Source organism: Schistocerca serialis, chromosome 6, assembly GCF_023864345.2.
Source record: "Schistocerca serialis cubense isolate TAMUIC-IGC-003099 chromosome 6, iqSchSeri2.2, whole genome shotgun sequence".
NCBI classification, from domain to species: domain Eukaryota; kingdom Metazoa; phylum Arthropoda; class Insecta; order Orthoptera; family Acrididae; genus Schistocerca; species Schistocerca serialis.
The window spans coordinates 495,300,871-495,324,151 of record NC_064643.1 but is presented as its reverse complement, the minus strand read 5'-3'; the positions used below and the strand labels follow the sequence as shown (position 1 = coordinate 495,324,151).

Sequence of the window (23,281 nt, the reverse complement as noted above, 5' to 3'; positions counted from 1 at the left end):
TAGGTTTACTTTCTTGACTGATTCAGTGATAAGATACAAACTAATAATTGTTTCAGTTACTATATTAAGAACTGATCATCACTCATGATAAAAACAAATGTGTCAATAGGTAAAAGTGTTGGTGTTGCGTTCATAATTATAGAACATAGTTAGAACATCCACACAGGCTTTTTTAGACTATAAACTTATGGTATGACCAGTGAAAAATATCTATAATCAAGTAAGTAATCTCGATGCTATTCAGGAGGAGTCGGCCAGTTGCAGGCACTAGGATCCAACTTCTCCCTTTTCCCATCATTGTAGAAAAACATATCACCACACCACAAGCACACATCCATTACAGTCACCTACACAGAAAAGATATACTTAAACACAACTTCATGCACTGCAAGGAAAGGGGCCATTGTGCGCAGAGGAAGAAATGCCTTTCCATGCAGTTGGCTTAAACTAACCTGTAGGATCTCCCAGCCAACAATGCCATCTGTCTCTTTCTTTCTTTAGCATACTACAAGAAATAAATGTTTGTAATTGGTCTTGTGGGCTCGCTACCATACACAGTTCATCACAGCTCTGCTAGGACTGCTTGTGTGAAATTCCAAACCGAAATGTTATCTCGTGGCAGGTTGTGGTGTTATGATCCTTGAAGTTTCAACAGCAGCTATCTAGAAGATCTGAGCACTAGCAGCACTACTGCAGGAATACTGACCACAAATTTAACACTATGTGTCTTGACATTCATAAAAAAATGACAGTGGAGCTGTGAGGCAACATCAAGTTTAGTGTTAGGTTCTGTGTTTGTGGACGATGGGAATTCATCAGATTTGGCCTGAATACTGAGAGATAGGTTCCTGATGGCTCCTTCTCTATAACCCTCCAGTCCATAAAGTGAAGATTGTGCATGAGCTTTTGGACAGAAAATGGATCACAGTGCTGGATCACCCAATGTATTCACCATTTCTGGCCCCAGTTGACTTCTGGTTGTGCCCCAAGTTGAAGTTGGTGGTGAAAGGACACTGTTATGATGAAATTAAAGACATCCAAGAAAATTGTATTGCAGTACTAAATGCAATTCTGAAAAAAGGACTACAATGTCTGTTTTAAAACACTTTTAAAAAAGTTTCACCTGTGTATTGATTCAATGGTTTTCTGATCATAATCCAGGACTTCTATTTTTTATAGCCACAGTCCCTAGGGAACTGGGACATGCTGTGTAGAAGTTTTGAATGTTTGTAATGGAAACTGAAATATTCAGTATTAGCATTCATTTATAAAAATGAAAATAACTTCTAACTCATTTCACTACTTTCACTGTTTCATAGGCCTGTGAGCAATTAGCCTTTGGTAGAAAATAGATACACCATTCTGACACATTACTGACATTTCGTGTCAGCCCTCATAATGTATACACCTGCTCCCTAAAGTCACATGCTGATCACCAAACTTAAACAACCATATTCATTATTATAAGACCACAAAAAAGTATAATTTTTCTAGAGAGATTCATGGGATACTCTTATTTCATAAAAATATGTTACATTAATTTAATTTTATACAGTGGTTTGTCTCAAAAGATTAAATGATTATACCAGTTGTATGGATTCAGTCACGAATAAAGTATATAACCACAGCATACCATCACTACAGAACTAACAATTGTGTGGATATTCAGCATTAAGTAAAAATGTCTCTCCTTGGAATTTTCTGTGCACTATTTATCTATGAATGTTAAGTATATTTCAAAACCCCATGCTTTTATAACACTTTACAAGATCCTTATTAATCCTATTCTATGTTTCTGAGTTTAGTGTCCTGTTATTGATGGCACTGACTCATTTAATTATACACAATTTATAATGCCAGTACCTGCACCAGAACTGAAAACAGATAGAGAATTCCGAGCAAGTAACAGTGATTGTAATAACGTAGTGTGGTGTATGGTGGCCTGTATAGTGATATGTAATTATCTTCTTCGTATTATTGTTCTTTGCCATATCCTGTTTCTCTACACCATCAGCACTGTTATATGGATTTTAGCATTGTTAATAAAAATTAGCGTCTTGATGCCACCGCTTTCCCACAGGACAAACTTTGTGTACACCATCTGTCTGCCTCTAGAGTAAGTCATATGTTAAAATGTGAGAACATTTTCTAGATGTTTGCATATCATGTATCTGAGATAGGATTTGAGTATGAGACCAGAATTTACCTAGTTGGATGTGAGAAATTCTCTAAATACCATGTCCAGGCTAGCTGACTCACCAGCCCTCATAATTAATCAGTGAGGTGGGTTCAATCTCAGGCAGGCTCACCTCCCTGAATCCCGGAAGTAGTGTGTTGACATACTCAGCTCTGTGAGTGGGTTGTGACATATAGTTATATTCTGTATATATACAGATATACTGATTAATATACAGTGTGCAACAAAAAGAAATAGCAAAACTTTCAGTACAAAATCCTCTCACATAGAAGAAGAAAATATGTTGCATGGACATGGGCCCAAAAACACTTTATTTTTGTGTTATAAATGATTTTCGACAACTATTTGTAGTACATTAACATGAGAAACACATAGGAACAAAACATAGCAGCATACTACACAAAACTCTTTCTTATATTAACTGTTCTTGGTTATATATGATTAAAATGTAATTATTAGATTCACCATGAATGTTTTGTGTTCCTTTTCATGTTGACATGTGATTTACTCCACTGCCTTACTTACATGTAGAGTCAATTGTTTAAGTGATAATTATGAACATGGTGAGAACATAACTGTTTATTAGTGTTCAGTATGGAAAGTGGGAGGTTGACCAATTTCCTGCTCCACATTCTTCAGACTTCACCCACTAAAATTTTATTTTTGCGATCACATAAAAGCTCTTATGCCTCAAATCTCAGATGAAGATGCATAGTCTTCATACCCATATTGTGGAAGATTGTGAATCCATAAACATTCCTCCAGGGATACATCAGCCAATCCAGGATCCATTATGACAATGGGCTGATGCATGAATCTATGCTAACAGAGGGCAGTTTGAACATTTCATATAAGGAATAGTTTCTTGTGATATACTGAAATGTTCTGTTCTTGTGTATGTCTCATGGTTAGTGGACTATGAAGACTGGCTGAGGATGATTCCTAATATGGCAGTAGAGCATTTGCAGTCCTTTTTCTACATATATGTACATTCTTCTTCATTATGTGTGGAATATGTTCTGAAAGCCTGGCTGTACTTTTTTTGTTACAGCTTGCATATTAACTGTTAATTTTTTTTGCTATTTCCAATACAACTGTTCAAATGTGCACTAGGATTCTGCAGATTGCTAAGTGAAGCAGTTGTTGTTTTTGTGGTCTTCAGTCCTGAGACTGGTTTGATGCAGCTCTCCATGCTACTCTATCCTGTGCAAGCTTCTTCATCTCCCAGCCTGCATCCTTCTGAATCTGCTTAGTGTATTCATCTTTTGCTCTCCCTCTATGATTTTTACCCTCCACGCTGCCCTCCAATACTAAATTGGTGATACCTCGATGTCTCAGAACATGTCCTACCAAGTGATCCCTTCTTCTAGTCAAGTTGTGCCACAGGCTCCTCGTCTCCCCAATTCTATTCAATACCTCCTCATTAGTTATGTGATATACCCATCTAATCTTCAGCATTCTTCTCTAGCACCACATTTCGAAAGCTTCTATTCTCTTCTTGTCTAAACTATTTATCATCCATGTTTCACTTCCATACATGGCTACACACCATACAAATACTTTCAGAAACGACTTCCTGACATTTAAATCTATACTCGATGTTAACAAATTTCTCTTCTTCAGAAACGCTTTCCTTGCCATTGCCGGTCTACATTTTATATCCTCTCCACTTCGACCATCAACAGTTATTTTGCTCCCCAAATAGCAAAACTCCTTTACTACTTGAAGTGTCTCATTTCCTAATCTAATTCCCTCAGCATCACCCGACTTAATTCGACTACATCCCATTATCCTCATTTTGCTTTTGTTGATGTTCATCTTATATCCTCCTTTTAAGACACTGTCCATTCCATTCAACTGCTCTTCCTAGTCCTTTGCTGTCTCTGACAGAATTACAATGTCATCGGCGAACCTTAAAGTTTTTATTTCTTCTCCATGGATTTTAATACCTACTCCGAACTTTTCTTTTGTTTCCTTTATTGCTTGCTCAATATACAGACTGAACAACATCGGGGATAGGCTACAACCTTGTCTCACTCCCTTCCCAACCACTGCTTCCCTTTCATACCCCTCGACTCTTATAACTGCCATCTGCTTTCTGTACAAATTGTAAATAGCATTTCGCTCCCTGTATTTTACCCCTGCCACCTTCAGAATTTGAAAGAGAGTATTCCAATCAACATTGTCAAAAGCTTTCTCTAAGTCTACAAATGTTAGAAACGTAGGTTTGCCTTTCCTTAATCTAGCTTCTAAAGATAAGTCGTAGTGTCAGTATTGCCTCACGTGTTCCAGTATTTCTATGGAATTCAATCTGATCTTCCCCGAGGTCAGCTTCTATCAGTTTTTCCATTCATCTGTAAAGAATTTGCGTTAGTATTTTGCAGCTGTGACTTATTAAACTGGCAGTTTGGTAATTTTCACATCTGTCAACACCTGCTTTCTTTGGGATTGGAATTATTATATTCTTCTTGAAGTCTGTGGGTATTTCGCCTGTCTTGCTCACCAGATGGTAGAGTTTTGTCAGGACTGGCTCTCCCAAGGCTATCAGTAGTTCTAATGGAATGTTGTCTACTCCAGGGGCCTTGTTTCGACTCAGGTCTTTCAGTGCTCTGTCAGACTCTTCACGCAGTATTGTATCTCCCATTTCATCTTCATCTACATCCTCTTCCATTTCCATAATATTGTCCTCAAGTATGTCGCCCTTGTATAGACCCTCTATATACTCCTTCCACCTTTCTGCTTTCCCTTCTTTGCTTAGAACTGGGTTTCCATCTGAGCTCTTGATATTCATGCAAGTGGTTCTCCTTTCTCCAAAGGTCTCTTTAATTTTCCTGTAAGCAGTATCTATTTTACCCCTAGTGAGATATGCCTCTACATCCTTACATTTGTCCTCTAGCCATCCCTGCTTAGCCATTTTGCACATCCTGTCGATCTCAGTTTTGAGACGTTTGTATTCCTTTTTGCCTGCTTCATTTACTGCACTTTTATATTTTCTCCTTTCATCAATTAAATTCAATATTTCTTCTGTTACCCCTCGCCTTTTACCTATTTGATCCTCTGCTTCCTTCACTATTTCATCCCTCAAAGTTACCCATTCTTCTTCTACTGTATTTCTTTCCCCCATTCCTGTCAATTGTTCCCTTATGCTTTTCCTGAAACTCTGTACAACCTCTGGTTTAGTCAGTTTATCCAAGTCCCATCTCCTTAAATGGCCACCTTTTTGCAGTTTCTTCAGTTTTAATCTACAGTTCATAACCAATAGATTGTGATCAGAGTCCACATCTGCCCCTGGAAATGTCTTACAATTTAGAACCTGGCTCGTAAATCTCTGTCTTACCATTATATAATCTATCTGATACCTTTTAGTATCTCCAGGTTTCTTCCATGTATACAACCTTCTTTCATGATTCTCGAACCAAGTGTTAGCTATGATTAAGTTATGCTCTGCGCAAAATTCTACGAGACGGCTTCCTCTTTCATTTCTTAGCCCCAATCCATATTCACCTACTATGTTTCCTTCTCTCCCTTTTCCTACTAAAGAATTCCAGTCACCCATGACTATCAAATTTTCGTCTCCCTTCACTACCTGAATAATTTCTTTTATCTCATCACACATTTCATCAATTTCTTCAAAGTGAAGCAGCTAATTTTAATTTTGTATTTTGTGTAAAATCTGACAAATTGTACAGAAATAACTTAGCATCATGAACTCTAAATATGACTTGCATACAAAAAATTTAAACTTCTCTATACTTAAAATAATATTTTATCTCACTGAAGTTATTTTGATGGAGTGCATAGCAGGTATTATCCAGCTAGGGTTTTTTGTGACCTAGCAAATGCTTTTGATTATGTGGGTCACAAAATTTTACTCTGGCCACTAAGCGATTATTGTATTAATGGTGTACCCCACTTACATGACCAGAGGCTTTGCTCCAAAAGATATTAGAGAAACTCACATTAATGGGCCACACCTCAGAGCTAAAATAGAACCCTCAGTGTAGAGAAACATAAAATATGCCACTTTATTCTCTTTTATAATCCGTGTAAATGAACTTAAAAACTAATTAAAGGCCTTTCAGACACTGCAATGTTTACCTTAACACAAGTATACCTATTAATGTCTCAAACTCAGACATAGCAGACATGTGCAGGGTAATGTCTCAAAGGGCACATTGTTTCACAATAAGTGACTTAGCACCCAAACTAATAACACTGACTGATTTACAAGTTGTGTAAATAGATACTATTGATTAATTATTTACTAGGTGTAAACTCCTCTGCAAAGTTTCTTTGTGTCCAAACAGACAACGGATTGAAGTCAAATGAACACATTGATACTGTGATCGAAATATCCTACAGCCTTTGCACCTGAAAGTATTTCTCACTGTCTTTTATTCAGACCAAAATTCTTGCACATGAATCATATTTTGACTCTCTGCTATGTTTTGGGACAATCTTCTGTGATAAATATTATACTGAGCAGATCACTGTACAGCTTGAGGAGATCTTCCCAAGCACATAACAACTTCTTTACTTGACAGGCCCCTACAATTAGTTTTGAACATTGTTCATGGCAAATAGTAAGTCAGTTTATGTCCAGCTATGACATATATGATGTAGTTAAGTGTCAGGGTGATGGATTTTAATGTCTAGGCTCAATCTTCAGTTAGTCTAATGACTTTTTCTGTCACTTCTCTTTCATTTGCATGTGGAAATGGTTAAACTGTTGGCCCACTTGCGACTGAATCAGTTTGAAAGTCTAAGGAAGGCTAGGTCATACCATCTCCAACAGGACCATGCCTAGTAAAGCAATATGATGTTGAATCTGACCTTGTTGTAGAACCTTTATCTTTCACAGTCATAAACAAGATTTTAAAATAATTTTAATTTGAGCGCTGTGTCCCTGTGCTGAGGAAAAAGAAGTATTTTGTCCACAGACATAGTCAGGCAAGCTGCAAAATAAGAATATTATGAAAAGGAAAGTTGCTACTCACCATCTAGCGGAGATGCTCAACTGCAGTCTCATGCAACTGAAACCACACTGCAAGCAGCAGCACCAGTGCATGATGGGAGTGGTGACTGGGTGGGGGTAAGTAGGAGGCTGGGGTGGGGAGGTGGAGGGATAGTATGGTGGGGTGGCAGACAGTGAAGTGTTACATGTTAGATGGGGGCAGGGGAGAGGTGGGGGAGGGGAAGTAGTGGAAAAGGAGAGAAATAAAAAGACTGGGTGTGATGGTGGAATGACAGCTGTGCAGTGCTGGATTGAGAACAGGGAAGAGGCTGGAAGGGTGAGTACAGTGACTAACAAAGGTTGAGGGCAGGAGTGTTATGGGAACATGGGATGTATTGCAGGGAAAGTACCCACCTGCGCAATTCAGAAAAGCTGGTGTTGGTGGGAAGGAGCCATATGGCACAGACTGTGAAGCAGTCACTGAAATGAAGGATGTCATGTTTGGCAACACGTTCAGCAACAGGGTGGTCAACTTGTTTCTTGGCCACAGTTTATCAGTGGCCATTCATGTGGACAGACAGCATATTGGTTGTCATGCCTACATAGAATGCAGCACAGTGGTTACAGCTTAGCTTGTAGATTATATGACTGGTTTCACAGGTAGCCCTGCCTTTGATGGGATAAGTGATGTTAGTGATCGTACTGGAGTGGGTGGTGGTGGGAGGATGTATGGGACAGGTATTGCATCTAGTTCTATTACAGTGGTGTGACCCATGAAGTAAGGGACTGGGGGCAGGGGTTATGTAAGGATGGACGAGTATATTGTGTAGAATTGGTGGGAGGGCTGGGAAGGACAGTGGGCAGGACATTTCTCATTTCAGGGCACAACAAGAGGTAATTGTAACCCTGGTGGAGTGTGTAATTTAGTTGCTCCAGTCCTGAGTGGTACTGAGTTATGAGTGGAATGCTCCTCTGTGGCCGGATGGTGGGACTTTGGGGAGTGATGGGAAACTGGAAGGATAAGGCATTTTCGAAATAGTGGCTTTGGTGCTATATTTGTATGGTGACCAGTGTAAATAAGGTATAGCAGGTCTCTTTATGAATAACATAAGCCTGTCATTTATGATAGTTTTTTTTTTAATTTAGCCTTCAGGATCGGGTTATTACAAGAACATCTCTGCATTGAAGTATGTCATGTCTTGAAACACATCCTGTTAGGTTCTCTCTTATTATATGATCACAAGAAGTTATGTATGGATGACGTATAAAACTGATGCTTTAATGATGATGATCACAATGATCATGTCGGGGTGGGTACCCATACTAAAATTTCATGATATGAGTAGGGTTAGTCATTCCACATATTTATGGGTTAAGATTTCCCCCCTTCTCCTAGATGAATCAGCAGGAAACTCTTTTAATCCCATACAAAAATGAATTATTAATCTTAAATAAGTTCAGAAAATATATGCATATATTGTCATAGACATACTACAAAGAATCATTGAAGGATATACTGCTCTTAACCAAGTTGAAATTGTTCTTTCAAAAGATATTGAAGATGCGTTTGTATTGATTATCTCTGTTTACTGCTTACAAATAATTTGACTGTAATCAGTATTATGAGAAGGAAAGTTGCCACTCACCATATAGCGGAGATGCTGAGTTGTAGATAGACACAATAATAAGCCTTTTCATAATATTGTTACATTCCATCCTAGATTTTCCATTGTTTGATTTTTGTCTGTAATCAAGATTCTTTGTTAAAACAGGCAGTTCAGCACTAAGTCTCAGTGTTGAGATAACATCATATGCTGTATTATCTTTGCTCAAGATTGGTGGAGAAGATAACTACATAAATGCCCTGAAAGCCATAAGGTGGCTGTCACTACACAGAAATGTAAATGGAGGTTTTATATCTACACAGGTTAGTTCCGTATGTTGTGTTTTTATGTGACTTAATTTGTTTGCTTTAATGTCAAATGCAAAAAATTGATATAAGTTGTTCAAATGGCTACCTTATTACAGTAGTACCAGAATACAGTTATTAGGTGTGATAGAACTGAAAATGTGGAGGATATGGGGACTAGTCCACAGTTCATGGTCTAGTGGCTAGCATTGCTGCCTTTGGATCCGGGAGCCCCGGGTTCGATTCCCGGCCAGGTTGGGACTTTCTCAGCCCAGGGACTGGGTGTTTGTGTTGTCCTCATCATTTCATCCTCCTCCTCCTCCTCCTCCTCCTCATCATCATCATCCTCATTGTCATCATTTGTGACAGTGTCACGACTGGACTGTTTAACAAAAACTGGACTGTGTAAAACATGGGACTTTGTGCGGGCGCTGATGACCTTGCAATTGAGAGCCCCATAAACCAAACATCATCAAATGGGTACTAAATGTAGAAAATTTGAATACACATTCACAAAAACAAGCCATACTGAGCCTAGGAACAGTCATGTGTAATCATTGTGAATTAGGTCCAAAGGGGTGTAAGATTAGAAATGTTGCAGTTGAAGCAGTGGGACTCCTTGGTGTGCTGAGCACATTGGACACTGTTTGTTACTGACGAGTGATAGTAGCAACATGTCAGATGCTAGATTTAGACTACACTCAGTGTCTGTGATTCAGCACTTGGATTATTTGTCCTTCATTGTTTCAGAAATAGTTACCGAGCAGTTGTCAGTCTCTGACCACAAGAGAATTGCACCATCTTTAGTTTTTTTATCACGAACTGATGTTAAAAAATCTGTGAACTGGTGGTGAGGCTATTGTTTCCCTGTGTTCTGGCAGTCTTACTTATCCTTCTGTACTCACATACCTGCTACAGAAGTATGTGATTTTCTCATTATTAGAAATGTGAGATCTGCTGAGACAGATCTGGTGAGATTTTCTTCTGTCACAGAGACTGAATGTGAGCAGTTTTCATGAGCTAGACATTTCACCTTTTGTTTTAGAAGTAGCTTCAGAGGTCTGAGTGTTTGCTGATACTTCATCCTGCTACAGATTTGACAGCATTAGTGCCTCTCATTGCACTGCTTCAACAGGAGCACATTGAATGATTGTGTCTCCAATTAGCACATCGGTGATGGTGAACTAACAAAATTACATTTTATGCTGCAGCTGTATAACTTGGCCACACACTAAATGTAAGCCCGAGTGCCTTTCCAAGTCTGCAGGAAAGTATGTTGCACAGCTGCTACAGAAATTTCTTAGTCAAAGTACTGAGGAAGTTTTGCCTTTAACCAAGGGCCATCCAATAGCCGAATGCATGTTAATCCAGCTTGAGTGCCTGCCGATGCCTGTGGACAAAGGTGGGCCCCGGGTGGGCAGTCAGTAAACTGGGCTGTAACCTATGCATTTGTATGACTCAACCAAGTACCTGTGGTCAGGAGTGGGCAAACAGCTCACATACACATACTGACAGAATAAGGTGTGAATATGGTGCAGTTGGATCACCTGGCAGGTGTAGCGTACCCCCACTTGTGCCTGCTCAGTGAGTGAGTTGGCGATGCCTGTTGGTGCTCTTGTCCCTTGGATGAGCTGAGGATGCCCTTGTCCCATGGGGTGCAGTGTTAGAACAGCCTGGTGTAATACCTCAATGGGAAACAATTTTTTAAATATTTGGCAAAACCAAACAGTGGAAAGTACAGGATTGTATAATGACAATATTATGAGAAGGATAGATCACTACTCACCATATAATGGAGATGTCGACTCACAGACAGGCACAACAAAAAGTCTGCTAAGCATTTGCCCAAAAGGCCTTCTTCTGAATTAAAAAATTCTCTCTCTCTCTCTCTCTCTCTCTCTCTCTCTCTCTCACACACACACACACACACACACACACACACACTCACACACACACACACACACACACACACACACACACACACACACACACACACACACACATTCATGCAAAAGCAACACACACTCACATGACCACCGCCTCTGGCTTCGGCAACCAGAGACAGTGGTTATATGTTGTTAGTTGCATTTGTGTGTATGTGTGTTTACATGTTTTCTAATTCAGAAGAAGGCCTTTTGGCTGAAAGCTTACTTGTATTTTGTTGTTCCTGTATGTGAATCAACAGCTCCACTATATTTTAAGTACTTGGTGTACTTATGATCCTGCTGATGCAGGAAAAGAAGTGTTTTCACTGGCTATCTATTCCTAAATATACTTAAAAGCATGGGTGAACATTTTGAATGTTCATTCATCAGTCTTTTGTTGCTAGCTTGAATTTTGGAAAAGCTGTGCTGATGTTTCATCTTTGTGAGCAGACCGATGATATGGCATAGCGATCTGCGGGTGCATCAGCTGGCTTGAGTTGTCATATTATACTTTTTGTTATTGAAAGGCAAAGGTGGATGATTGTCATGTAAAAATGTGGACGTATTTTGCTTTTATTGTTATGTGGAAATTATCTATTTCTGGACATAAGTTCCTGTGTAAAATCTTAGTACAGTCCCTGTGTGTGACCCGAATTGTGAAAAACCATGCATGCACGGAGAATGCTAGTGGCACAACATACAATCACAGTAAGAGTGACTTTAATTCCATCCAACTGACCCATGGACTAATCATTATTGTGGAAGTTCAATAATGGAATATTACAGGCAAAAGAACAAATGAGACGAATCTCTTGTGTGAACAGTTTTTTTGGAGAAATGATGTGAATGACAGTCATTAAATGTTCATTCTGCTGGTATACTTACAAGAGTGCCTTAAATGTATGTGTTTGTAAATGAAAACAGAGACAACACTCCTAACTTAGTGAAAATAAACCAGCTAGTTGTCAGTGCTACATTAATTGTTGGTTATTAATTCAGTTTTAGTTCTCTTTTAAATAAGTGGGGTCTTCGATGTTCTTCTGATTGTTATCTGGCATTGCTGTGTCATGTATACTTTTTATATTTTAACTGGACAAAAAAAGTGTTCTGACATAATTTTCTTTACTTTGGCATATGCAATATTTCTGAAACTTCTTATGTCTGACCAATTCATCATATCCCATAACTTCAGCTACTAAATTTTCTGATCACTGTTCTGTTATTTTGAGTTATATATTTGACAAACACCCTTTCAAATTTCTGGATCCTTGTGTTATTCTCACTATATAATATATAAATTTCCCTCGTTGTTCACTGTTTACAGCTTCATTATCTGTTTCCCAAAACATTTTTCAGCTAAGAAATGTTGCTTCTCTCTTCTTGTGTTTTTGACCCATTCCCACACATTTATCCAAAACATTGAATGAAAGATTTTGATTATTTTTATATGATATTAGATTTTTCTCTATCCCGTGTTATGTTCAAATAATTATGTTTCAGGATACAATTGTTGCACTTGAAGCTCTTGCAAAATTTGCTATGTCAATGCCAGCAAGTGCTACAGATGTTACACTAAGGGTGATGGCAACTGAAATGGATCATAGATTTCATATCAGCAAACAGGACCGAATGTTACAGAAACAACAATACATACCAGTCCTGCCAACAGGAGTTGTTATTGAAGCATACGGTCATGGGTGTGCATTAGTGCAGGTAACAACATAGCTAAGCTGTATCTACAACTTCATTTGAAGTTTGGAATAGTCTCCTTTGAATAATTTCATATTGAGGAAATTGAATATCTCATAGTAAATTACAGATAAAATGGAAGGTATATACTGTGTATTTGAGGTACTCGTTATTTTACTACCTTACAATGCTGCTGTGCCATCTTTTACAGGCCTCACTTCAGTACAATGTGAAAACACCATCTGGCAGTGATGTATTTGAGCTTGATGTGGAAACAGGACCTGTTGCATCTGTAGACTTGTGTACTGTACAAAGACTTGAAGTATGTCTTCGATACAAGTTGACACATCAGACATCGAATATGGCAGTTGTGGAAGTTTCCATGGTCACAGGATATGCTCCAAATAGAGCTTCACTACAAAGATTATCAAATGAGAAAAGTACAAGTATGTGTGACAACATTAAATTATCATATTAAGTTTAGCTCGTAGTCACACTGATCTCATAAAGCAATTATTTTGATTACAGATTGATATAATTCTCCATATGTAAAACATTAAGTTCAATATAATAAATAAAAATGGGGTATGAAAGTATTAAAGTAATTTCTAACAAGGGAACCTCCCCATCACACCCCCCTCAGATTTAATTACAAGTTGGCACAGTGGATAGGCCTTGAAAAACTGAACACAGATCAATCGAGAAAACAGGAAGAAGTTGTGTGGAACTATTAAAAAAAATAAGCAAAATATACAAACTGAGTAGTCCATGCGCACGATAGGCAGCCTCAAGGGAACTGGAGCTCCGAAGCACCGTGGTCCCGTGGTTAGCGTGATCAGCTGTGAAACGAAAGGGCTTTGGTTCAAGCCTCCCTCGTGCGAAATTTTTTTTATTTTCAGACTATTATCAAAGTTAAGGCACTCAAACATAATCAACTTCGCTCTCCAAAATTCCAGGACATGTTCAGATTTGCTTGGACACATGCAGGATTTGACGGTCTACACACGGAAAAATTTGAAAACGTTAGAAACATATGTTTTGACAGAGCACAGGGAAAACTGTGCGACTGTGAAACTGTTGCAGTCATTTGTTGCAGTTCATGTGACAAACTCTTATGTTTTCATCACTTTTTTGGGAGTGATTATCACATCCACAAGAAAACCTAAATCGGCAAGGTAGAAGAATCTTTTTACCCATTCGCCAAGTGTACAAGTTAGATAGGTCGACCACATATTCCTGTCAGGTGACGCACATGCCGTCACCAGTGTCGTATAGAATATATCAGACGTGTTGTCCTGTGGAGGAATCGGTTGACTTATGACCTTGCGAGCAAATGTTTTTGGTGCCCACTGGAGAGGCACGTCATTTCGTCTACTAATCGCACGGTTTTGCGGTGCGGTGGCAAAACACAGACACTAAACTTATTACAGTGAACAGAGACGTCAATGAACGAATGGATGGATCATAACTTTGCAAGAATAAAGAAAGTAAAATTTTCACCCGATGGAAGACTTGAACCAAGGACCTCTCCCTCCAGAGCTGCTCACGCTAACCATGGGACCACGGAGCTCCTGAGCTCACAGTATCCTTAATGTTGCTAATGTTGCGCATGGACTACTCAGTTCGTATATTTTGCTTATTTTTTTCCTAGTTCCACACAACTTCTTCCTGTTTTCTCGATTGATCTGTGTCCAGTTTTTCAAGGCCTATTCACTTTGCCAACTTATAACTAAATCTGAGGGGGGTGCGATGGGGAGGTTCCCTTGTAAGTTAGTTTCAGCATAGTTGTAACTCTGTAAAAGATGACCATACAAGAATGGGCATCAAACAGAAACCATTTATTTAACTGAGAATTCTTCAGTAGTTGGTACTTTCAGTGAAACTGTGATTTTAACCAAGGCATAGGCCTAATATAGCAGGTTCATTTAATATTAATATAATTTCTCAGTAAAGTGACTGAAAGTAGTGATGTAGAATTTGATATTAAACACATCACTAAATTCTCAGATTTGTGAACATTGCAAGTTCAAAGTGAAATAGCTAATCCTGGAAAATTAAAATTTAACCTAAATATTCAGAAGAGACATCATCATCACGAGCCATTTCTATCATTCAACAATGTTGCCTCCCCAAGTACTAATCTCAGGTATGTCTGTAACTACTTCTTCCATGGGCCAGTTTACTCCAGTCATCTTCCATGGCTCTCATTTCACATCAGTCTGGTGACCTTCCTCACAGTCTCTCTCAGTTTCCCTTGGACTCCATTCCAGCACTGCCTTTTTCATTCTCCAGGATGTCCTTGACATTGGTAATTGATATGGTGCCTTCTGTCTTTTTTCTTCTTTCACAGTAAATCCTAGCTTATACTTTTCCATGCCTTGCTGTACCGTTCTATGCTTCTGCTTGTATATTCTTGAAGTCTCTAGGAATCACATCCATCAGTCAAAAGTGGGAGAATGAACCATTTGAAAACCAATTTTTTCCCCTAGTTTTACTGCCAGGTTTGATATGGTTGAATGTCTACCAAATGTTTGTCAGCCTAGCTTGAGGCATCAAAAGGCATCTGATCTTATGTCTCCCATATTTACAAGATTCCCAAGATAGATATATTCTACGACAATTTCCAGTAGTGTGTTCTTGAGTTGTAAGTTTTTTTTCAGTGATTTATTTATTAGACGAAACTTTTCTATTGTTAGTTGGTACTTTCAATGAAAAGATACCTGGCATTCTGAGGTGAGATCTGACACCAATGTCTGTAGTTATTCAATCATTCGCCAATAGTACAATATCGTCTGCAAATCTCAGGTAGTAAAGTCTCTTCCCACTGATTCTAATTCCTTTTCCTTCTCAGTTAAATTTTGATATTGCCAGTTCCAGGATGGTAGAGAACACCTTGCAAGAGATGGGATCACCTTGTTTCACTTCTCTGTAAACTGAAAACAGCCATGTTGATTCCCTGACACTAAAACAAGCTGTAGAAGTTTTGTATGTGTGGTACAGAATTTTAATATAGGTCACCTCCACCCTTTGCTTAGCTAAGACTTGCATGACAGCACAATGGCTAACTGAAACAAAGGCTTTTTCAAGAGCTATGAAAGCCTTACCATATTTTATGGACTATGAGATGCACTTTTTTCTTCGAAAAATTGCATCCAAAATCAAGATGTGTCTTATATTTGAACTTAATATAAAAATGTCCAGTGTTTGATTTAAAATTACTGCCAGTCTTAAAAATGGCCATATATTTGATGCTGTTGGAAACATATGTCTATATGGCAACATTGGGCATAATTGGCAGCAGCAGTGCACCAATGCAACAAACATGAGTTTCTGGGATTCACAAGCTCTGTAACATTGTTTCCCTCCCACCTGCCATCACATATCCAGAGCACTATCTAGCCTGTGATGCATCATTGAAGTCTATGGTGTCAGTGAATGCATATAATGCAGGCTATAAATTGAAAGTAATAGCATATGCACAAGAATATGGAAACAGAGCAACTAAGTGGCATTTCAACCCACATTAAGTGAAGATGGCGGCTACAGTAAAAGTTAAGCAAGTGTCCTTCCAGAACAACTTAAATTTTGCTGTAAAAAAGAAATCGTGTGAAAATTGTAAAGACGAAATCAAGAAACTGAATGAACGCATAACGAGCTTACAGTTCATAATCGGTAGTTTGAAAATGGACATTTCGAAAATACAACTAGAAAATAGTGAACTGAACACGCTAAAACTTGCGCGAGATAGTTTGTCCGTTACGGAAAAGTGGTCAAATGTAAAGTGCAAAAACAGCAAATCCAAAGTGCAAATTCGGAAAACCTGCGAAAGTTACGCAAGCTTTGTGCACGAAAACACATTTCAAGTACTTTCGATCGCAACTTACCTACAGTTCACATGAATGATGGGAAAAGCAAAAAGGCACTTTGGGGAATAAGGTAAGAGAAGAAAAGTTACTGACGCAAACAACTGTGAAGGAGGTCAATATAAATGTGCCGACCAAAAATTGTGTCGAAGTGTGTAGTAAAACAATACAAAACGATTCGCAAATTGTGAACTCCAATAACAGGAAACTGTTTGTATTTTCAGACAGCCATGGTCATGGACTTCCGAGTAAACTAAAAAGAAACAACTAAAACATTTGCGTGTGGTATAGTGAAACCGGGAGCCCCACTTAGCGAAATTAAAAAAAATGACCGAATCCACAGAGGCAAAAAATCTGCATGATAAAGACTTCGTTGTACTTATGGGAGGCGCAAACGATGTCTACAAAAATGAAACAGCGAGTTCAACGCGCAATCTTAAACAGTGTCTGAGGAACCTCACTCACACTAACATAATACTTGTCAATATTCCGCATCGCTATGATCTTGTAAGATGGTCATGTGTTAACAGGGAAATAGAAAGTGCCAACAGTCAGTTTGCAAAAATCTGTAGACATTTTAAAAACGTGAAATGCATTGATGTAAGCAGTATTGGACGTAGATTCCACACGCAGCACGGACTTCACCTGAATGGCTTGGGGAAAGAATATCTGACAAGCCTGATAACCAGGGCAATAAAAAACCACCAAAATAAATTCAAAACCAAAACGATAATTGCATTGCTATCGCCTGACTCCTTAACGAAAATGCTTCAAAAAAATTCATTAGAAACTTCATCAGCAGCAGCAAAACATGTAAAAAAAGACCAAATTTTAACAGAAAGAACAGTGGAAACAATTTCAACAACAAAAGAACTACTGTTCCTCATCAGCCAAGTATTATTTTAGACGAAAATAACAAAAACGAGAAGACTCCAAGTTCACAAGGAAACACAGCAGTAGTGGTAGAACCAACATTTGAAGTGTCAGAAACAGCACCACCATCAACAACAACAAATAGAAGGCTGTTGGACAGAAGAAATGCTGAGCCTCCTTCTCATCTCAACGATTTTTTGTGTGTGGGCCTGAAGAAAAAGAAGGGACAACAGTAGGTAGTGTCAGGTGTCTCCTCTCTCCTGCCTCAAGGCAGACTCCAATGGATTCTCAGTCAGGTAACAGCGCTAATAGAATGAAAAAGCAAGAGGAAGGCATCTCTTTCTTTCATCAAAATATAAGGGGCCTCTTAAACAAGACAGATCAACTCCTTATTAACATTAGTGAAAAGGACAGTATAAATAATGCCCAGATTTTGTGCTTAACTGAGCACCATGTTCCTGATAAATGTGCCTTGCCATCTATAGTAAGTTATACTTTAGTAACATACTACTGTAGGGAAAGTAAAGATAAAGGTGGAGTAGCAATTTATGTTAAGGATAGTGTAGCATACAAAGCTATAGATATTAAGAAATATTGTGTGGAACAACAATTTGAGGCATGTGCCACAGAAATAACAACTAAATTCTACTCAATAATAATGTTGGCTGTCTACAGGGCTCCTTCAGGTGACGTAAAAACTTTTCTGCATTCGATGGAACTCCTTCTGTCATGGTTACTTTCAAAAGCGAAGGATATTGTAGTATTAGGTGATTTCAATATAAACTTTTTGACAGAAAATAAGAATAAAATAGACTTTGAGATTGTGATGACCTTACACAATCTGACATCAGTAATAAACCTCCCAACAAGAATTACATCTGAGTGCCAAACTATGATAGACAACATTTTTTTAGATGTAAATAGACATCAGAATTATATTGTCAGGCAGGTTATAAGTGGGCTTTCAGATCATGATGGACAAATTCTCACTATTTATGACGTTATTCTGTTCAAAAAAGAATTTCCTCGGTGGAAATTCATAAGAGTAATTAATGAAGAGGCGAAAGGAACTTTCAACCACAGGTTGCAGCAAATGGATTGGTCGTAGTATATAGCCATGATGATGTTGATACTAAATTTAACTGTTTTATAAATGAATTCTGTGCTCTTTTTGAAGAAATATTTCCCAAGAAATGGGTCAGAAACAGTGCTTCCAATTCTGTAAGCAAGCCTTGGGTTACAAAAGGTATAAAACAGTCATGTAAAACCAAAAGGGAAACTTATACTGCAATAAGATTCTGTAAAGATGTAGAAAAATGGGAACACTATAGAATATACTGTAAAATTTTGAAGAAACTAATACAGAAATCAAAAGCCCTTTATTATGAGAAGAAAATAGATAATTCTAATAATAAAATAAAAGCAATTTGGAGCATTGTAAAAAAAGAAACAGGAAGAGATACAACAAGTAAAGAAGATATAAATAATATCAGATATGAAGGTATCCTAGTAGGTAACCCCAAAACAGTGGCTGAGATTTTTAATAAACACTTCCTATCAGTAACTCAACAGATTGGTTGCAAGCCCGATGTTGATGAAGCTGTAACTCTTTGTCAAGCCGTATATTCAAACACAATTTCAGAAATGCACCTTAATCCTGTCACTGTAGAAGAAATTCAAAATATCATCATGTCTCTAAAAAGTACGAATTCTGCAGGGGTTGATAATATATCTAGTAAGTTATTGAAATATTCTTGTGTGTGGATAAGAGACATACTCTCTCATATTTTCAATGCTTCCCTTCAGAAAGGTGTTGTTACCAGTAGACTTAAGTGTGCCATTGTGAAGCCACTGTACAAAAAGGGCGATAAAGCTGAACTAACTAACTATCGACCTATCTCTTTGCTGACAGCTTTCTCCAAAATTCTAGAAAAGCTAATACATGTAAGAATTACTGATCATCTCATGAAGAATGGAGTTCTCAGCAAGAGCCAATTTGGCTTTCAAAAGGGCTGTTCAACAGAAGACGCAGTCTACGCACTTGCAAATGAAGTCCTAGAAACCCTTAATGAAAAAATGCTAGCACTTGGTGTCTTCTGTGATTTATCCAAAGCATTTGACTGTGTTGATCACCAGATTCTCTTGCAAAAAGCAAAATTAGCAGGAATAAGTGGTGTTGCAGGCAATTGGCTACAGTCGTACCTCCAAGACAGAAAACAAAAAGTTGTGTTGAATAGCTCAGGTGGAGTATATGACACTTCCTCAGATTCTGAATGGAGTTCCATTTCATGTGGAGTGCCCCAGGGCTCAATTCTTGGGCCACTATTATTCCTGATTTTTATAAATGATCTACCATCATGTACAAGCCTGCCGTGTAAATTTACATTATTTGCTGATGATACCACAATTTTTATGAGCAGTAGAACAGACAACAATCTTGAGGAACTCATTAATGACATACTCTCAGATATGGTTAATTGGTTCAAGGTGAATGGTCTCTCATTAAATTCCAGTAAGACCAGCTTTATTCAATTCTGTACAAAAACAGAAAAAGAGAGAGAGATAAGTGTGACATGTGGTAATCAACCAATAGTTAGAACGGAAACAACAAAATTTCTTGGAGTGCACATTGACAAGAAAATGAACTGGTCTTCACATATTATTGATCTCTGTAAGAGGCTTAGCTCTGCTACCTATGCTTTACGGGTTGTCACTACATGTGTTGAACCTAACACTGCAAAAGTGGCATATTATGGCTATTTTCATTGTCTCATTGAGTACGGAATTATTTTTTGGGGCAACCAGCCATTAGCAAGGAAAGTGTTCATTGCACAGCACAGAAGCGAGCCTTAAGAATTATATGTGGATTGCGCCCAAGAGACTCTTGTAGAAATAGTTTTCGTAATCTTAAAATATACACAACTACATGCCAATATATTTTTTCCCGCATGTGTTTTGTTCATAAAAATATAGATATATTTCAACCAAACAGTAATTATCATGAGCATAACACACAGAGGAAGAATGACATACACAGTGAACTTAGAAATTTGAGCTTGGCACAAAAGGGTGTCCACTACACTGGAGCAAAACTCTTCAACGCTCTTCCTCCCAAAATAAAGACAAAGATTCATAACAAGAGTGAGTTTAAGAAAGCACTAAAAATGTTTCTGCTAGAAAAAGCTTTTTACAGTCTAGATGAATTTTTAACTAAATAAATTGTAATATTTTAATATTATATAATACAAGTTGACATAATGCCACTTAGAATTTTATTTAGCCTGAGCTCTGTGTCTGTGTGTGCTCCGTATCTGTTTTCTGTAGTGTTTTAATGATTCTAAGAAAATATGTATTTTCTTTTTCTGTATTGCTGCCCAAAGAATTTACTGTACAAATTTTTATATAATTATTTACTCAAATTTCTGTATATGCTATAAGATTATCAGATTGTATTTGTAAAAAACTGACTCGTTCCACGTCCTTTGTATCCAACACAGTTGGACCTATGGAACACGAAATAAATCAAATCACAAACAGAAAAAACCATTCACAATTGGTGGACTAGTAAAAAGAAAGAAAGAATGAAAGAAAGAGAGGATTGAATGCAAAATTGCCAAAAATAGAAGATGACAATTCTCAGGGATTTTAAAGTTCAGTTCAGTTTTATAAATTAAGATCTGTTTTTTTCTAGCTTTGCAGTCTAATAATCAAAATGGTAAAAATGTCATTAAAAATGAAGGTGCATATTAGAGTCCATAAAACACTGTGCATAGAGGCATCTGGTATTTGTTTGCTTTGATAATCACTTCCCAGAGAATAAAAATTTGATCTAGCACATTGAAGCTGCTGCAAAATCCAGCCTGCTCAAAGGGTTGAGCTGTGTCAAGGATGGGATTGATATGATTTAACAGTATTATTGTAAAAACTCTGTACAAAGTATGGATGTGGCCTATGGGACAATAGTATTTATGTTGTTAATGTTTCTTTCTTTGGGTTGTGGGGCACTGTTATCATTGCTCTCTTCCATGAGGCTGCAATTGATGCACAGTCAGCAGATGGAAGTAAAGATTTTTAACAAGTGCTTGTAAATATCCTCAGCAGAGTACCTCAAAATATGAACAGACAATGCATCATAATTAGGAGCAATGCCCTTTTTCAAGTTATCAATAGCATATTTGACTTGCCAATGAAATATGTCCAGATAAATTCTTTTCTTATCAGTAAGTCTACCATTGTCTCCATCTACTGCAATAACCTACTTCTGGTCAGTCACGAACTTCTGTTCAGCTTTATTTAAACTTTTGTTGTTCTCTAAAGTAGATCTTAGTATGGCCTCATGCATATTATCAGATTGAATATTAACTTTCCCTCTCAGTTTGAGGAAATTTCTAGTTTTATCACAAAACTTTCTAAATGGACCATTACTCTTATTTGAGCCACCAACTTCTTGTACACTTGAAAAATTGTTTTTGCCAGACCTTCTTCTGCTGAATCTTGAAATTTTAACTTGAGCTCTTGGTGGAAGTTTCCTTCATTTTCAAATTTTATGAGATTAATAGTGTTTTGTTTCAGTCTTAGCATTTCATGCCTGTCTTCCCTTGCCTTTACCTCAGTCCTTGCTGTTACTAGTTCATGGTTGCATGTGGATGTTATAGTAGATTAGTCAATCTGGGTATGCCAGATTGTGGTTTAGGGAAAAAATAATTAGAGAAATCTTTGAAGCTGGCAAGTGGAATTGTAGACAGTGCCGGAGATGAAGGCGACAGAGATTTATGCCACTCCTACTATTCTAGAAATTTTGAATATTCATGGGTTAAAGAACTGGAAGTGAAAATTGAGGGCAACTAGGCCACATTAACATTTTCAGGTAAACAAGTTTGAATTGTTCCTGAAAATGAAGTAGAAATAGAATATAGTAGTTCTAGGGGAAGAGTAGTAGAATGGCATGAACTAAATTGAAACTATATTTGGCAGGAACAATATTGAAAGGATAATTGGAAATTGTAAGCACATCAAAGTTTGATATTTTAATGATTAACTGCTGCTGTGGAAGTAATAGTTAATTAGAAGATTAGTTTCGGTATTTTGGCAGCTGTATAAGTCTCAGAACACATGTATTTACAGCAATTAAATGTCAGATATTGTTAATATGTGTCTTTTAAAACAACAAAACTAAGTGCTCTAGTATTGTAGTAAAAAAAAGTTAATATTTTATAAAGAGCAGTTACAAGGTTTTCATCAATGTGGAATATGTAGTCATGTGGTCACTATCTTGATGCAAGCCTTTCTGTTTTTCTCCATTCTTCATTGTGTGTGGCAGTTTTGACCCTTATCTTATCAATCAGCTTTTCTCTTGCTCTCATGAAACTGAGTGGACCCATGTCCTGACCTTCCCAGAATTGAAAAAAAAAAAGAGGTGGTCACCAGAATCAAACCTAGGAGCTCCTTGTTAGTAGTGAGCATTGCTAATCACTAGACAAGGGAGGTAGTGAATTAAAAATAACTAATTATAGTACCATATTTTACTAAAATGTTTATTGAATTTACATTTTTTAAGCAAACAAAACTTGACCCAATCCCAATCTGTGCTTGAATGCCAGCTAAATCAGAAACATGAAATCCCATCTTTCGTTAAAAATATTTAGTGACCTGACATTTAGCTAACTCTTGCAACATTTATAAATGACACAAGTGTTTCTCCTGAAAAACAAACCTGCTGAATAACTATAGACAATTGAAATACTGATTTTAGAAAGAAAAAATGGTAGCTTTGGTTGTACAGTAGGCAAAAATCATAATAAATATGGACTTTTCCATTAGAACATAAAAGCATGTGATGAGCATGCTATGTCACCAAACAAAACTGGAAAA

General features: G+C 37.6%; 1 protein-coding gene across 2 annotated transcripts in view; it reads left to right on the top strand.

Moving 5' to 3' along the window:
* LOC126484536 (murinoglobulin-1-like) overlaps window positions 1-23,281 on the top strand; it is a 291,073-nt gene that overhangs the window by 175,077 nt on the left and 92,715 nt on the right. For both annotated transcript variants that reach the window (XM_050108083.1, XM_050108084.1), the window contains 3 exons: window positions 8,924-9,078; window positions 12,486-12,698; window positions 12,886-13,120. In XM_050108083.1, coding sequence (XP_049964040.1) covers window positions 8,924-9,078; window positions 12,486-12,698; window positions 12,886-13,120 — 603 coding nt within the window. The remainder of the gene's footprint in view (window positions 1-8,923; window positions 9,079-12,485; window positions 12,699-12,885; window positions 13,121-23,281) is intronic.